The sequence below is a fragment of the Epinephelus lanceolatus genome, chromosome 10 (assembly GCF_041903045.1).
Source record: "Epinephelus lanceolatus isolate andai-2023 chromosome 10, ASM4190304v1, whole genome shotgun sequence".
Taxonomy (NCBI): Eukaryota; Metazoa; Chordata; class Actinopteri; order Perciformes; family Serranidae; genus Epinephelus; species Epinephelus lanceolatus.
Window position 1 is genome coordinate 17,498,057 of NC_135743.1, and position 14,256 is coordinate 17,512,312.

Consider the following 14,256-nt stretch of genomic DNA (forward strand, 5'->3'; position numbering starts at 1 on the left):
CCTTTAACCACTTTAATTATAGCATTGAGACATTAAAGAAGAGAATTTACAATCTGATCTCTTCATACACACTTCATGCACATCTTGCACACATTCTGTTCTGTATATTGGTTTGCCTTTGCTAGACTGTGAATACAGAAGACTAGAGTGGCTGATGTCAACTGTAACTCTGCACCTTTTCCCTTAATGGAAAAATCAAAATAAAGTCTATTAAAAAAAACAAAAAAAAAACAAAAAAAACAAGTGAGACACACTGTTGAACTGCCATGTTCATTTTAATTCACATTTCGGGGATGTTGGAAATGTTTTTTCAAACACTTTATTTTCTGCATTCCAGTGAATATTTGTGCCTTTTCTGCATCAATTAAAAGTATTTTTTTGTCAAGTATACTTATTGGCTTTTTGAGCAGCACAACACTGGTCTGCACAACCATTAAGAATAAAAACAATGAAAGATTAAGATATGAATTCAAAACAGCAGTACAATCCATAGGTGCAGCATCTAAGTCAATCAAGCAAAATGCTTGCAAGTGTTGAAGCCACAGTGTAGTTTGTGGAGTGAAGCAAACAGGTCAGGTATTCCAGAGAAAAACACTACATGATTATCTTGCACCAGTTTGCCTTAGAAGGTGGTTTGTCACTTACCCAACAATAGCATCTTGACACAGGTGACCCAGGAGTAAAGAGACAGGATTCATACACAAAGCAACACCAAGAATTTTCCCCATATCCTGTAGAATGTCTATCCAGTATGCTTGAATTTTAGGACAGAGCCAGACACTAATTAAATGTCCTTAATTTTGTTATAATCAAAGTCCTCTGCTTCTTTAATGTTTTTTTTGGGGGAGACAAATGCGCATGTTCTAAATATTGAGGGTGACATTTGCCCTGTGTCCCCCCCGAAATCTACGCCTATGTTAAACTGAACACAGCCACCACATAGCCGCACTCTCTCCTGGTACCATAAACGCTCACTGGGTCACCAAATGTGTATCAATCCATGGCTGAAAATAGACCCCAACAATTGCTTAATGTGTTCCAGTTTGGGTAAAATTTGTCAAAAAAATAAGAAATTTCTCAGCCTGTTAAATATGTGAAATACTTCAAACCTATTATCCATTTAAACATCACATTGGCTTCACCGTTACCACACCGGCTGGTACAGGTAGTGTGTATGGCTATTTCTAACTGAACCCCACTGAATGATATTCTGGTTTGGCAGCTCTGTCAGGTGATGGCCTGTCTCTCGGTGTGAAGGACTCAGTATTAGCTTTGCCCCTGCAGTGTGGAGTAATGGGTGCTCTGTGGGAGAACAAGCAGAGTCACAGAGCCTCAGTACTCCTGTAACTATACATCTTGGTTAAATGTACTGACAGTACTGTGCTGCTGTCTGTTCCTATTACAGCGTTGCACTGAATTCTCACTCTGTCACATGGCAGTATGATGTACTGTGTGTAGGTTATATAGAGCTCACGGTACAAAGAGGCCAATGTGGAAAATGTAGGTGTAACAGAGGTATAGGCCAGTGTAGTGTTGGTGTAAGCAATCGGTGATGTGATTTTTGTCACATCACAGATACAATTTTTGGTGTTGGTGTTATAGGAAACATAATTTTAACAGGAGGGAAACACTATTAGACAGCGTACCGTACTTCAACATACCTGCATGTGCACAATGCCCCTATTTTTGCCCCGTCACACACTTCACATCACGTAATAAGTCTGCACTGTTAAACCAGGACCTTGAAAGCTATGGAAGAATGGGAAAATGCAAGTGTAAGGACAAACAGCTTAAGAGAATAACAACTATTACTTGTGGCGATTAAAGCCAGAGCCTGGGAATGTTTACGAAGCAAACTGCACCGTATGTCGAGGTGCTTCAAATGTGGTAAAATGGGGATCAGGGCCGTAAGCACAGGAAGTATCGTCAGGGTCATTATGACTGTTCATTTTGAATCCACATCGATTTGTTTACTTGGAAAGAGTATATTTTCTCTTTTGGTGTGTGTTTCCATCACAAGTTTGATCTTAAATTTCATTTGAAGTGGTATTAAAAAAAAGGCCTTAAAAAGCTTTAAATTTAACTTATTTGTACCTGTAGACACCCTGCGTGAAGGAGATTTGGAAAAGGACGGATAGGATGATCGCTGACATATTTTAAAGATGACATGAGTTATTGTTGCCAGAAAAGATTAAGGATAATGCTCCTCTGTTTATATTATCTTTGTAAAGCTATGTGCCACACCAAAGTAACTAACCAAACTTTCTACGCTTTCTACTTCCATCACAAGTTTGGTCTTAAAGTTTATTTAAAGTGGTATTAAAAAGGTCTTACAAAGTCTTAAATTTAACTTGTTAATACTTGCAGACACCCTGCCTTGACTCTTAAACACTGTACAAATAGTTTTATAGCATTTTCAGCAATCACTTTCTGATTTGATCTATTTATGGATCTATGAAACACACAAATTTAAATTTAAGAGAACACTTATTTCTAGTCCCATGACAGACATGTGATATAAGGTAAATTAAACAATAGAATCTGTTTCTCAGCGCACATTTAATGCCTTGAATTTTACATTGTATTTTGTATATAGTGACAGCCCTGTTTTTTTGCAAAATTTTTACATGTCGGTGGATCTACAAGGGCAGCTAATTGTTGAAGTTTTGGGTGAGTTTAAAGTTAAAAAAAATTATTTGTAAACGTTAAGACATATCTTAAACTCCATACTCACATATCATGGGACCAATTTTATTTATGTGTGCAAGAAAGAAGTAGATCTTTAGGGTTAGATAGATATTATGCTGTATGTTTAGAGGTAAAATATGTTTTAAAAATCTGATAAAAAACAACTTGATTAAAAAGACATCTATAAGTAATTCATTTTTTTCTTTTGTATGACCAATTAGAAATGTTTTTTCATAATTTGGGCAAGCCATTCAGCTCAATCAGAAGAATTACAGGGCATTGTAGTGATAACATTTGATTTAACGTTGACTTTTCTCTTTAACATTTGGATGGACAGGTTCTTTTTCCCTCTTCCTGACCAAACCTCCCCCGCCTCCTCCTCCTCCTCCTCATCCTCCTCCTTCTCTTCTCTCTCTCTCTCCCCTCCTTGTTTCTCCTCTCTCCTTCTTTCCATCTCCTCTAACAAACCCATAGCAGAGTCCCTCTGTTCTTCCACCCTGAGGCTGACCAGTGTGTCAGAGCTAACCAGGGAGAGGAACAGAGAGAGAGGGAGAGACAGAGATAGCGGGAGAGAGGCAAGTATAGAGAAAGGGAGAGAGAGAGGGTTCAGTTGGGCCTCTTTCAGGGGCAACCAAAAAAAGGAAGATGAGACAGATGTACAGAGCCCGTTTCATCTAGTGGAAAAAGAAAGCGGGAGAGGCCAGACTCTTCATGCCTCTCATATTTTTCTATCTTTTTATATCGTGACCCATCACTCTTTCCTTCTTTAGACAGCACTGGAGATATAATGTTGCCTGAATGTCAGGCTGCCCCCCTTCCTCCCTCTACCCCAGTCACTCTGCAGAATTTCAAAACATAGTTGGTACTACAGTATATTTCGCACACTGTTTCCTTTTCGCTCCCATCAGTGGCCCACTAACCTCCACAACTGTGCCAGTTCTGTTGACGGGCCTGGTCCTATAGATTACCAGCCTGGTTGCAAACTTCTATCAGTGTGTATACTTCAGTCGTGTTTGGTAAGATGTTGCACTCAAAATACACATCCATTTACAAACCTCTTTTACACACCCGAAACTCATCAAATTCTGGCTTTTGAACTCTTTTGAAAAATGCTTCTAATTTTGTTTTGGTCCATTTTTCCTGGACAGTATTTTGTTGCCAGACTAATGTTGCATCAAGTTTGCAGCTAAAACTAAAACTAATGACCTTAATTTCATATAGCTTTCCGCATGTTTTTTAAAAACTCTTAACCCTATTTATGATTACGAGTAGAGATGTTTGGATACCATTTTTGCCTTCCCGATTCCAATCCCTGAACTTGCGTATCAGCTGATAACGACTACTAATCCGTTGTGTTAAAAAATCAAATTCAATGAATCAAATTCTCACCGACCATATCAACATCTGGTCATGGACTTTCCACGTTGGTTGTTGATGGTCTGGGACGCTGTATCAAGTTCTGCCTCTTATGTGCATTGTCTTCTTTCAAAATACACTTCCGTTTTTACAGGAAATCTAACATTTACATACAGTCTCTTTAAAATAAATGCACTACGTCAGTACAACACTGCGAATTGACATTTTTTTCCTTCAACAACAAAAACACATGGTTAGGTTTAGGAAAAAAGAACAGGGTTTGGCTGTAGAATCTCTCTGTAGAATCTCGGGTGAAATTCGGTCTTTGTTGGAGCCATGCTATCGGACTTTCGCCACCTTAACTTTCCTCCTTGTCCCACTGCTTTCCCCCCGACGTGTTAAACTATAACAGCAACTGGCTGTGTATCATGCCAATGTTAAGGGACCGTTTTTTTTTCATTGGTTTCTGACTCTGCAAGTCACTGCCCAAGTATCAGATTTCGACGACTTAAGAGTGAGAGCGGGCTCGCTGTAAACTACTACTCCTGCATGGATGTGCAATGATTGCTTTCATTATTGTGTGGCATGTCTCAGGTTAAACCCTTTGTAAAACATGTACAAATACATACAGAGAAGAAATGCCATAGAAATTTCTCTTATTATCTGATCTTAACTTTTGCTTATGGCTCATGTTGCACTCTTTACCGGATATCAGTTCTTTTTCGTGGCTCTAAAATAACAGTTGACGGGCAACTTCCCGTGTAGGTTACTGTTTAAGAGCAGCAAAGAGGACCTGATTTTTTTATCGGGGTGTGAAACTACTTGAAAGTTTAGTGATAAATTACTAGTATCGGATAGGTACGTCACCAATACCCAATCCAGCGTTTCGGGCAGTATCGGATTAATTTCCTAAACTGGCATCAGTACAGAACAACTATAATTATGAGCAAACAGGCTGTGTTACCTCAGCAGGTTTATTTCATTCAGTAAAATTCAGGTGATTTTATATACCTCAATAAACTTAATAAAAATTTGACTTCACTAAAACAAGTATGCAACAAAGAACTGACAAAATGCTTTACAGGCAAAAGAAAAGAGAAGTAAGGCAAGCAAACAGACATATAAGGAGACAAAGAGTGATAAATAGACAGATGTACTTTATTGATCCAAAGTTAGGAAATTCTTTAAGACAACAAAAGTAAAAACAGCAAAAGTTCTAAAATCAAGAAAAAACAAGTTTAATGCTGCTGTAATCAATATTTTTTATATTCAGAGATGATTAAATGACTGTACACAATGTGAAAGGGGTGATGTAGTGATGAACCTGCAGAGAATCATCAAGAGTGTGCAGTTTCCTTTAGTCTCACAGAGTGTGTGAGAAGGCTTCTAAAACCCACTGTAAACTACCTGTCCAACAATAATCGACAGCAGACAAAGTAGAAGTGGAACATTCAGCAGCTTAACAACCATATATTTGCTCATGAGATGGAGAGAAATAGAGCTAAAAGAGAGTGAATTTGAGACTTACTTTGATTTGATTTGACTTCACTTTATTGTCAGAAAAAAATCTAAAATGTGTCTTGCATTCCAGGATGTCAACTGTTTCACATAAATACAAAAAGAACATTTAATCAAACCACAAAATCACACTACGAATGCTAGAAATCACATAAGACATTACTTAAAGTGGATGCAGTGCAACAAATTAGTCATTCATATTACATTCAATGTTCCACCCAAGTACGCTGAGGCTACTTAGAGGCCATATTTGGATTTAATAGGTTGACAGACTGAGGAACAAAAGACTGCTTCAACCTGTTCAGTCTAGCCTGTGAGACTCTGAATCCTCTGTGTGATGGTAAAAGCTGATACCCTTCAAATAATAAAAAGTGGGGTCAGATGTAATATTACCTGCCAGAGACAACATTCTTTTAGTACACGTAGCTTAAAAAGTTTGCTCAAGTGTTTGACCCACCGTGCTCAAGCAGATACGTACAAGTCAGGGGGCACCCCATGTACAAAGGCTGTGTCCTTGCCGCAGCAGCTGTGGGTTCGATCTGAACCCGCAAGACCTTTGCTGCATGTCATCCCCACCTTCTCTTCCCCGTCAGGCTGTATCTGTCCTATCAAATAATGGTAAAAAAGAGCCAAAAATATCTTAGAAAAAAGACACGTACAAGTCTAGCCAGTCTGGCTTTAAGGTGAACAGAGACAACTTTTCCATGCACTTGCTGCACAGCACTCAACAGCAGGATGTGTTTGTTTGCTCCAGATGATAATTATGATATATATGTGTCAATACGAATGCTCCAAATGAATGCCAATGATGCTCTGTGTTTGCTGGAGGTGTGAATATGCAGCTGTGGGCTAACCTGTTCACCATATCAACCTTATGGTGAAAATATGTAAATATTGAGTTTACAGATTGTTTCCATTTTTCCCCACAAGACCCCAAAATCACTTACTGCAGGATTAAAGATGATTTTTAAAGATGTGTAGTGACCTTTCTGAGACTTTCTAAGACATAACCTTTCAGCCATGACCAGCCATTGACCTAATGTTGAGTGTGAAGCCTTTGCGTCCTTGTTGTCATGTCCTAAAAACATAGTTAAACTGTCACTAAAACCAGCCGACTCTTTCAGCTCAATGAATTATCAAAAGCCTCTGACTCATCAACACACCAGAGGGTTCAGCAGGGATGTGTGTTTGCTAAAACTAGTGTGGGCCCACACTCGACAACATGTGGAGGAGCACAGCTGAGGTTTCCTTTGAGTGGAGAAGGTGCTATTGTCAACATGTGACTGTACACAGCAACACCGTGCCCTCTATTGTATGTATTTACCATTGTCATCGGTAACTGTGTGATCCATCATCCAGACTTTGTAGGTGGCCTTTTGTGGGAGAGAGGTCCTTTGTTTGGACTGTTGTGTCCACAGTTGCATTTGTGTTTTTGTCTGTGCACATCTCTGCGCTCAATCAGCACCGTCTTCGGTAAACAAAGTGCATTCTCTCTTTCAGCTCGGTGAGATGTGTGTTAGTGTGTCTATATTGATTCAGTCAATATCTATGGGCTCCATGTCTTACTTTGTGTGCTGCTCCTCACTGTGTGTGCGCGTCGGCTACCTGAATACCTGTGTATTTGTGGCATATCTGCTTGAGACTGTGTTTACTGTGCATGTACAATCCATTACAATCTGCGAGCGTCTGTATCTGACAGTCTGTGCGTGCGTGTATGTGTGTGTGTGTGTGTGTGTGTGTGTAAGAGTGTGTGCGAACGAGGAACAGTATTCCCTGGGCTGCTAGTTATAATGTTTCTGGGGGTGATGGGGGGAACTTGAAAGCCCTGCGCTGCCCAAATCAAAACTAACAAGGAAATGATGGGGGCTCCTTTATCTCCTCTCTGGCCTGGGGGGCCGAGGGGGGCGAGAACGGGAGACTGGGGAAGGGAGGGAGGGGAGGAGGAGGGAGGGAGGGGAGGCAGGAGGAGGACGAAGAGGAGGAGGAGGAGGAGGAGGAGGGGGGGCTGCCTGGCTTCCTCTTTGATTTGTAAAAAATGCATTACCTCCGAAATCAAACGGAAAATTACTGCGCCAAAGCAAAACACACAGAGCAGGAAGAGAGGGAGAGAAAAGGAGATGGGTGGGGCGGGGGAGCAGACAGCGGATAGGTGTGTGTGAATAGAAAGGAGGTGGGAAAGAGGAAAGGAGGATTCACCTGTATACTTAGGCTGCTGGACAGGAAAATGGAGGATGGATATGGATGTAGGCGGTGTGTAGGTGGTATGAGAGGTAGCTGGCGAGACCCTGACAGATAGGAGCACACATATAGTATGTTATCCTCGGAGGAGACGAGCTTATACATGCGGCGGACCACGAGAATATGGCAAATGTAACAGATGATGCAGTATTGATGACCTGTAGCCCACAGGGAAGAGGAAACTTATAGATTACTACCTCGAACACAAAGAATATCTTATTTTTTAAAGACTACAGCCAATCTCCGCTGAGGCCTTCAGTCAGATGTACAGGTTATATCAACTTTTAATGGAAGGACGTTTCAGAAGAGAGAGCCGTTTCTAATTGTGCGAAGGCCAATGTGGGTTTTGATATCCTGCTGGTGCGCTGAATACAAACGATCTAACAGGCTACGTGTTGTATAGTTTTGTGGAAGAAAAAAAATCCCACGTGAAAATGGGGAGCTTTTTGTGAAGACACAACTGTTATTTGAACCCTGGTGATAACTTTGACTCATTACGGGAAAGTGAGCACAGGCAGAGACACAAGGCCGACAGAAGAAGATAAAAAAATAAGAAATAACATGAATGATATGAAGAGAAAAAAAATGTGAGTGAGATAGGATGAATGCCAACTCTATATTTGAAGACAGAAGGAGCGGCTTGAAAACAAGAAAGATGAAGAGAGGGAGGAGAGAGTGAGAGGGGCCACAATCCAAAGGCTAGAAGCAGGGTGAGAGCCAGCGATGGATAGATAGATAGATGGAGTCGGTCAGAGAGAGAGAGAGAAATGCCTGGAGTTAGCAATAATAATTTATACAAACACACCTTAATAATTCACGTTCCATTTCAATGCTGGAGGGAAAATCCAAAATTCACAGAGCATAATTAAATAGAGGCAGAGAGTGAAGAGAGAGATAGAGAGGCCAGCATTAAAGATACCAGTGTAGCAGCAGGGCATCTCTTCCATCTGAGCTTTGTAAAACAACCCTGATGAAACTGTGATATCCAAACTAGATCACGTCTCATGGTCCCATCGCTCGTCATGGAAACACTGAAAATCTCCTTACCTCCTCCTGTCAGCAGACGTCTATATGCGTTTCTGTAAGAGGCGTTGTAATTATCAGCTTTCATTTAACGCACACATTCTTGCTTGGGATGTGCTCACATACACTGCGTGCTTATAAAAAAGGGAGCGTGACACAGTGAGACTGATTGGACGTCAAAAGTTTTTTCGAGGCTGCTCAGCTGTCTTTGTAAAAACAAATGTCAGGTGAGATATTAAAGGGATACTTCACCTACAAAATGAAAATTTGTAAATCAGTTAGTCATGCAGTGTTTCCTCAAATTCATGACAAAACCTTTTTCTCACGTGCCTCTACGGAAAACGGCAAACATATTGATTCATTGATTGATTGGGATCCACATTCAACAACAGCAAAACTATATCAAAACATATGTTTACAAAATCTCATGTCTGCCTTTGAAGAGAGCATAGATACGTTTTCATTTCAGTTTTAAATTGTAACGTAGACTTGGATAATACTGCAAGAGTTTTGTGAAAGTTTGTAAACATATGTTTTGACATAGCTTTGCTGTTGTAACGTGGTCCCTAATCAATCAATAATCAATATGTTTCCCGTTTTCCAAGGAGGCGTGTGAGAGAAACAAAGTTTTCTCCATAAATTCAAGGTGACACGGCATGACTGATTTACAAATGGTCATTTCGTGTGTGAAATATTCCTTTAAAAACAAAAACTGAAACACTTCTTTGGCAGATTTGAGTTTAAGAGATACATTTTAATCACTTTTGTCGAATGCAGCTGTATACACTTTGTATTTTTTGGTCCTTTGTGATATCGAATATGAAAGTGTTCAGCAAACATCAATATATTCATCACTATATTTGTTGACTTTAACTTTCAGATGATCACATAACCTACCATGAAGCTTATTATGCATCTTTTTTATTTCAAATATTAATTAAAACCTGTTGTTATTGACCAGTGGTGGGAAGCACTGAAAGTATTGTGCTAAGTATGATTTTAAGGTACTTGAGTATTTCCATTTTATGCCACTTTATACTTTGTCCGTAGGTGTAGATTTTGAGCTGACGCAGAGGACATGTACCCCTCTATATTTAAAACGGTGGATTTGTCTCCCCAAATAAAAACATGAACATAACAGAGGGCTCTTATTTTGACAAGATTAAAGACATTTACACCATTAATTGATGCAGAGAAGACACAGATTTGGGAATAAAAAATCACCAGAATGCAGGAAATGATGCTCAAAATTTTCGGCCAGAGGACCCCAAAGCCGCCCTTTCACATGTGGACTCCGCCACCAATGTTGAAATGAAACCTACGCCCTTCCCTTGTGCATTTGTCAGGTTATTGGATGCAGCTAGGTGAAACTAAGGCAGTTTAAAACAATAATAGAATAAATCCTGCTTCCTTCATGAAGGTTATAATGAGGTGTTTTAGATGGGGTGCTGATTTACCTTTATGGTAAATTTGGAGGCTGTAGTTGTGCTCATGCTGAATTGTATTGGGTTATACTGTGAGGCGTTTCTTTTATTTACCCTATCTTCATTGGTTTAAATGCCTAAATTGCGTAACGAACAAAGCCTTTCCTTTCCTCGACCGTATTAGTTTCTGCAGCTAGTGGCAGTGCACCTGAACATAACGTTGCACACAGAGATTTTTGCCCTAGTGTGTCGTTTTTGAATTTAAAACCTCCACCGAGGAATAGCCAAACCACATTATACATTAAAAGCTCCTGTTTTAAATTTATAATATGGCTCAACTCTAACTTGGTTTTCAAAAGTCTATTTAATTTCTCCTGTTCATAAATGCACTATTGGGATGTCCACCGTGTTGCATCAGACACAGCCGCAGGTGGCCACACAAGATCACATCCATCAAACACCTGATCTCTACCAAAGACATATGAAACATAACCTTGCCATATTTCACATCGATTTAAAGTATGTTTTTGAACTCATATTGTGCCCTTAGACCCTTATGCAATACCTCCATTTTCAACAAAGTTTACACTCTTCAACTTCAGCTCAGTGGAATAAACCTGCTGGGTAGCTGTGTCTGGCTTTAGCAGATGTTTTTCTATGAGATGTCTCTCCTCCTGTTTTCACCTTTTTCAGAATGTACAAATTCACACACCAAAGTCAAGTAATCATTGTTTACTGACTGTCTTTGTCCTCTGTGCCATCTCGTTGTTTCGTTCCAGGTGTTGTGGAGGTATGGACTGTAACTGCGTCAGTGATTTGCTGCTCCCTCCGGTGCCAGCACTCTGGACGCCAGGTCAGTCCCACCATCAAGCTCATGCAAGGGGTATAATTTCTTTTTTTGCATCAATTTATCATGCACACATCTTCAAACACATCTCTAATTCTTGACCCAGGTCACGTGTGTGAATTGAGTGTAACCAGCCAAAATTCAGTTTATGATAAAAACATAACCATCATCATGAAAATCAGAGATACGTGTTAAAAATGCAACTAAAACTTTCAGCTTTTTAAAAAAAGTTAACCATACACATGCACATTGGTAAACAAATTCAGTCTCTGGTAGTAATTGGTTGTATTTCTAATGTTTTTACAAGGCTAGTTAGTGCCAGGTTCACTGTGGGATGAAAAAAGCTACTTAACTCCGTCTATGATGTGCATACATTCGACTTTTAAGAATTAGAGCCCGAGCAGCATCAATCAGATCTCTCCCAGCAAGCTGTCATCACTCCGCTGACCAATCTGTTGAGGCTAGAGGGCATTAGCGCAGACTAACATTGCTCAAGGCACGTGCTGTGATATTAAACACATCATCCCTCACCTCCATCACTCATCAGTCATCCAGACAGTGGTCCCCCCCGGCACACAGCGGGACAAATGGCAGGCCCTAACCTCATCCTCCCCTCTTTCCTGCTCCCTCTGCCCAGGGTTCGCCTTCCCAGACTGGGCCTACAAGCCCGAGTCGAGCCCCGGGTCCAGACAGATCCAGCTGTGGCACTTCATCCTGGAGCTGCTGCAGAAGGAGGAGTATCAGGGGGTGATCGCGTGGCAGGGCGACTACGGAGAGTTTGTCATCAAGGACCCAGACGAGGTGGCTCGGCTGTGGGGGATAAGGAAATGCAAACCTCACATGAATTACGACAAGCTGAGCAGGGCGCTGAGGTATGTGTCTGTACATGATGTGTTGAATGTCAAGCAATAACACTGCTGGTATCAGATAAATCAAGATGTTTATCGCGCCACGGTTTACATAAATTGTTTACTCTTGTTTATCTGAGTCCTCACTTAACGTCTCTCTTTTTCATGTTGGTTTAATGGAAAGATAAAGGTGGGACTTTTCCTGGGGAACGTCAATACCCTCAATTTCTCCTTATCTGTGGACATCCTAATGGAAAGTTCACCATTGAGCTGCCAAATAAAAAATTCAATAGGGATTTCAAAATTAAGCCCCAGTCTGAAATTGCTTGGACTTCTTCTCCAGAGTGGAGTACGGGGAAACTGCTCGGCACCGAACTTGCCGAAGGTGATTAAAGCGATACCATTCACACTCCATACCTTCAGCAGTTTACACCCCCAACTGCACACACAGTTCTTTTATGCAAATACTCACTACCCCGACTTGTTCCCCCTACCCCACCCCCCTCCCTCTGCTTTCCTTTGGCCTCTTGTTAATGGGGGCTGTCGTCAGAGTCTAATTGTTATGAATTGGCTGGGGCCACAATTAGCCTTCTTAATTAGCCTCACTTAATTGCTCAATTAAGGGCCACGGCACAATTGCCACGCAAAGCAAAACACGTACACATCATTGCACTGGGCGCAGCCACTGTGGATACATGCTGATACTTACATGCTGCTGTGTTTGTTGATATTGTGCATCTGCATAATGAGGCGTTGCTCACCGGTGTTTAATGCTGAGTTTGTCTAATGCATTCTGTATTCGCTGCACCCGCTGTGGTCACTTTAAAACAAAGAAGTGCTCAAAGAAACGGCGTCCGAGATTTAAACTTCTGTCTCGCGATAAGACATTGGCAAGTTTTTCAATTTGCCCCCTCCCCTCCCCTCACCCCCACCTGAGCACTCGGCTCCTCTACCTGATCCAGATGGCTCCATGTTTTGCCTTTTAACGCTGATCAACCCCGCATCCTGGCAGACTGTACATTGTGACACCTCAGTGGGTGGCACAGGAAACAGGCATGACGACGGCTCTACATGCCCAGCGGGAGACACCTGAGGTCGTTGCCATGGAGACTCCTCTTGTTGTCTTTTGAAAACGGAGGCAGACTCTCAGCATCATCTACATTTACACATCACCTGGGTTGGATATCATGTTTCAGAGCCCAAATTGCTTCAGATGATTCAAATAAATAACTCATTTATCGGTAAACTTAGTAAATTATTTTCACTCCAGCAGTGACAAATATATGTTTTTCCGAATAAAATCCTTTTTTTAACGTAGTATAAAATATGCGTACTTATTCATTTTATGGCATCAATATTTTTAAAGATCATAATAGTATCTTTTCATTTATTTTAATGCCATAATCCATATCATATTATATCATAATCTAATACCCATATTAGGTTTTGAGTTGATATAATTTTGCAAATACTGAAAGTACTATTTTCTTTTGTTGTTTTTGTTCTAACGTTGACTTTATGTTAAGGGTTTGAGGCTCAAAGGGATTTGGCTTTTTGTCTTTTTGTCTGTTAACAGCTGAATAAAATTTCCCTTTAAAGAACCATATTGTATTGAATCAAGGCAGTCAGACATGAATTGATTTGAGCAAGGCGGAGATGAATAAAAACAGTGGGAAATCAGCATAGCTCTTGTCCTACAGCGCTGAAGTTGTTTACTTATTCGTTTCTGTTAGTGCTCAAACACAAAACCTTGATGCGAGCATTATATTAATCCTTCCCTCCTCTTTTCCTTTTCCTCTTCCTTTTCCCTTTATCCTTTACCCCCCCCCCCCCCCCCCCCACTCCATCCTTCCTTCAATATCCTCTCCTCCTCCTCTGCAGGTATTACTACAACAAGCGCATTTTGCACAAAACCAAAGGGAAGCGTTTCACCTACAAGTTTAACTTCAGTAAGGTGGTGTTGGTGAACTACCCCATCCTGGACATGGCCAACTCTCCCTTCTTCCTGGCCCAGAACCACTTCAATGGGGGCTCCACGGCACCAGACTGCACCCCAGAGGTACGAAGGGTAGGATGAAGGGACTGGGAAGGGAGGGAATGGAAAAGGGAGATATTTTTTGTAAGATAAATTTGCAGATAATGAAGTATAAAAAAAACTGACACATACAGACTGAAATCTAAATTATACCCATATTTTATTTAACTCCTTGATGTTAGAGTGTGTGGCAATGAAAATGTCATTTAAATACACAGGGAATTTAACAAAAGAGAAAACTGGACCAAAGAAAAAAGGAGAAGAAACAGCGAGACACAG

The 14,256-nt window shown here is 40.7% G+C and overlaps 1 protein-coding gene across 3 annotated transcripts in view; it reads left to right on the forward strand.

Annotated features, from left to right (window-relative positions):
- erfl1 (Ets2 repressor factor like 1) overlaps nucleotides 1-14,256 on the forward strand; it is a 58,257-nt gene that overhangs the window by 38,129 nt on the left and 5,872 nt on the right. For 2 of the 3 annotated variants that reach the window (XM_078171702.1, XM_033640039.2), the window contains exons 3-5: nucleotides 11,027-11,130; nucleotides 11,732-11,966; nucleotides 13,824-14,001. In XM_078171702.1, the coding sequence (XP_078027828.1) occupies nucleotides 11,040-11,130; nucleotides 11,732-11,966; nucleotides 13,824-14,001 (504 nt within the window). In that variant the 5' untranslated portion in view covers nucleotides 11,027-11,039. The remainder of the gene's footprint in view (nucleotides 1-11,026; nucleotides 11,131-11,731; nucleotides 11,967-13,823; nucleotides 14,002-14,256) is intronic. The other variant, XM_033640041.2, reaches the window with a different exon arrangement.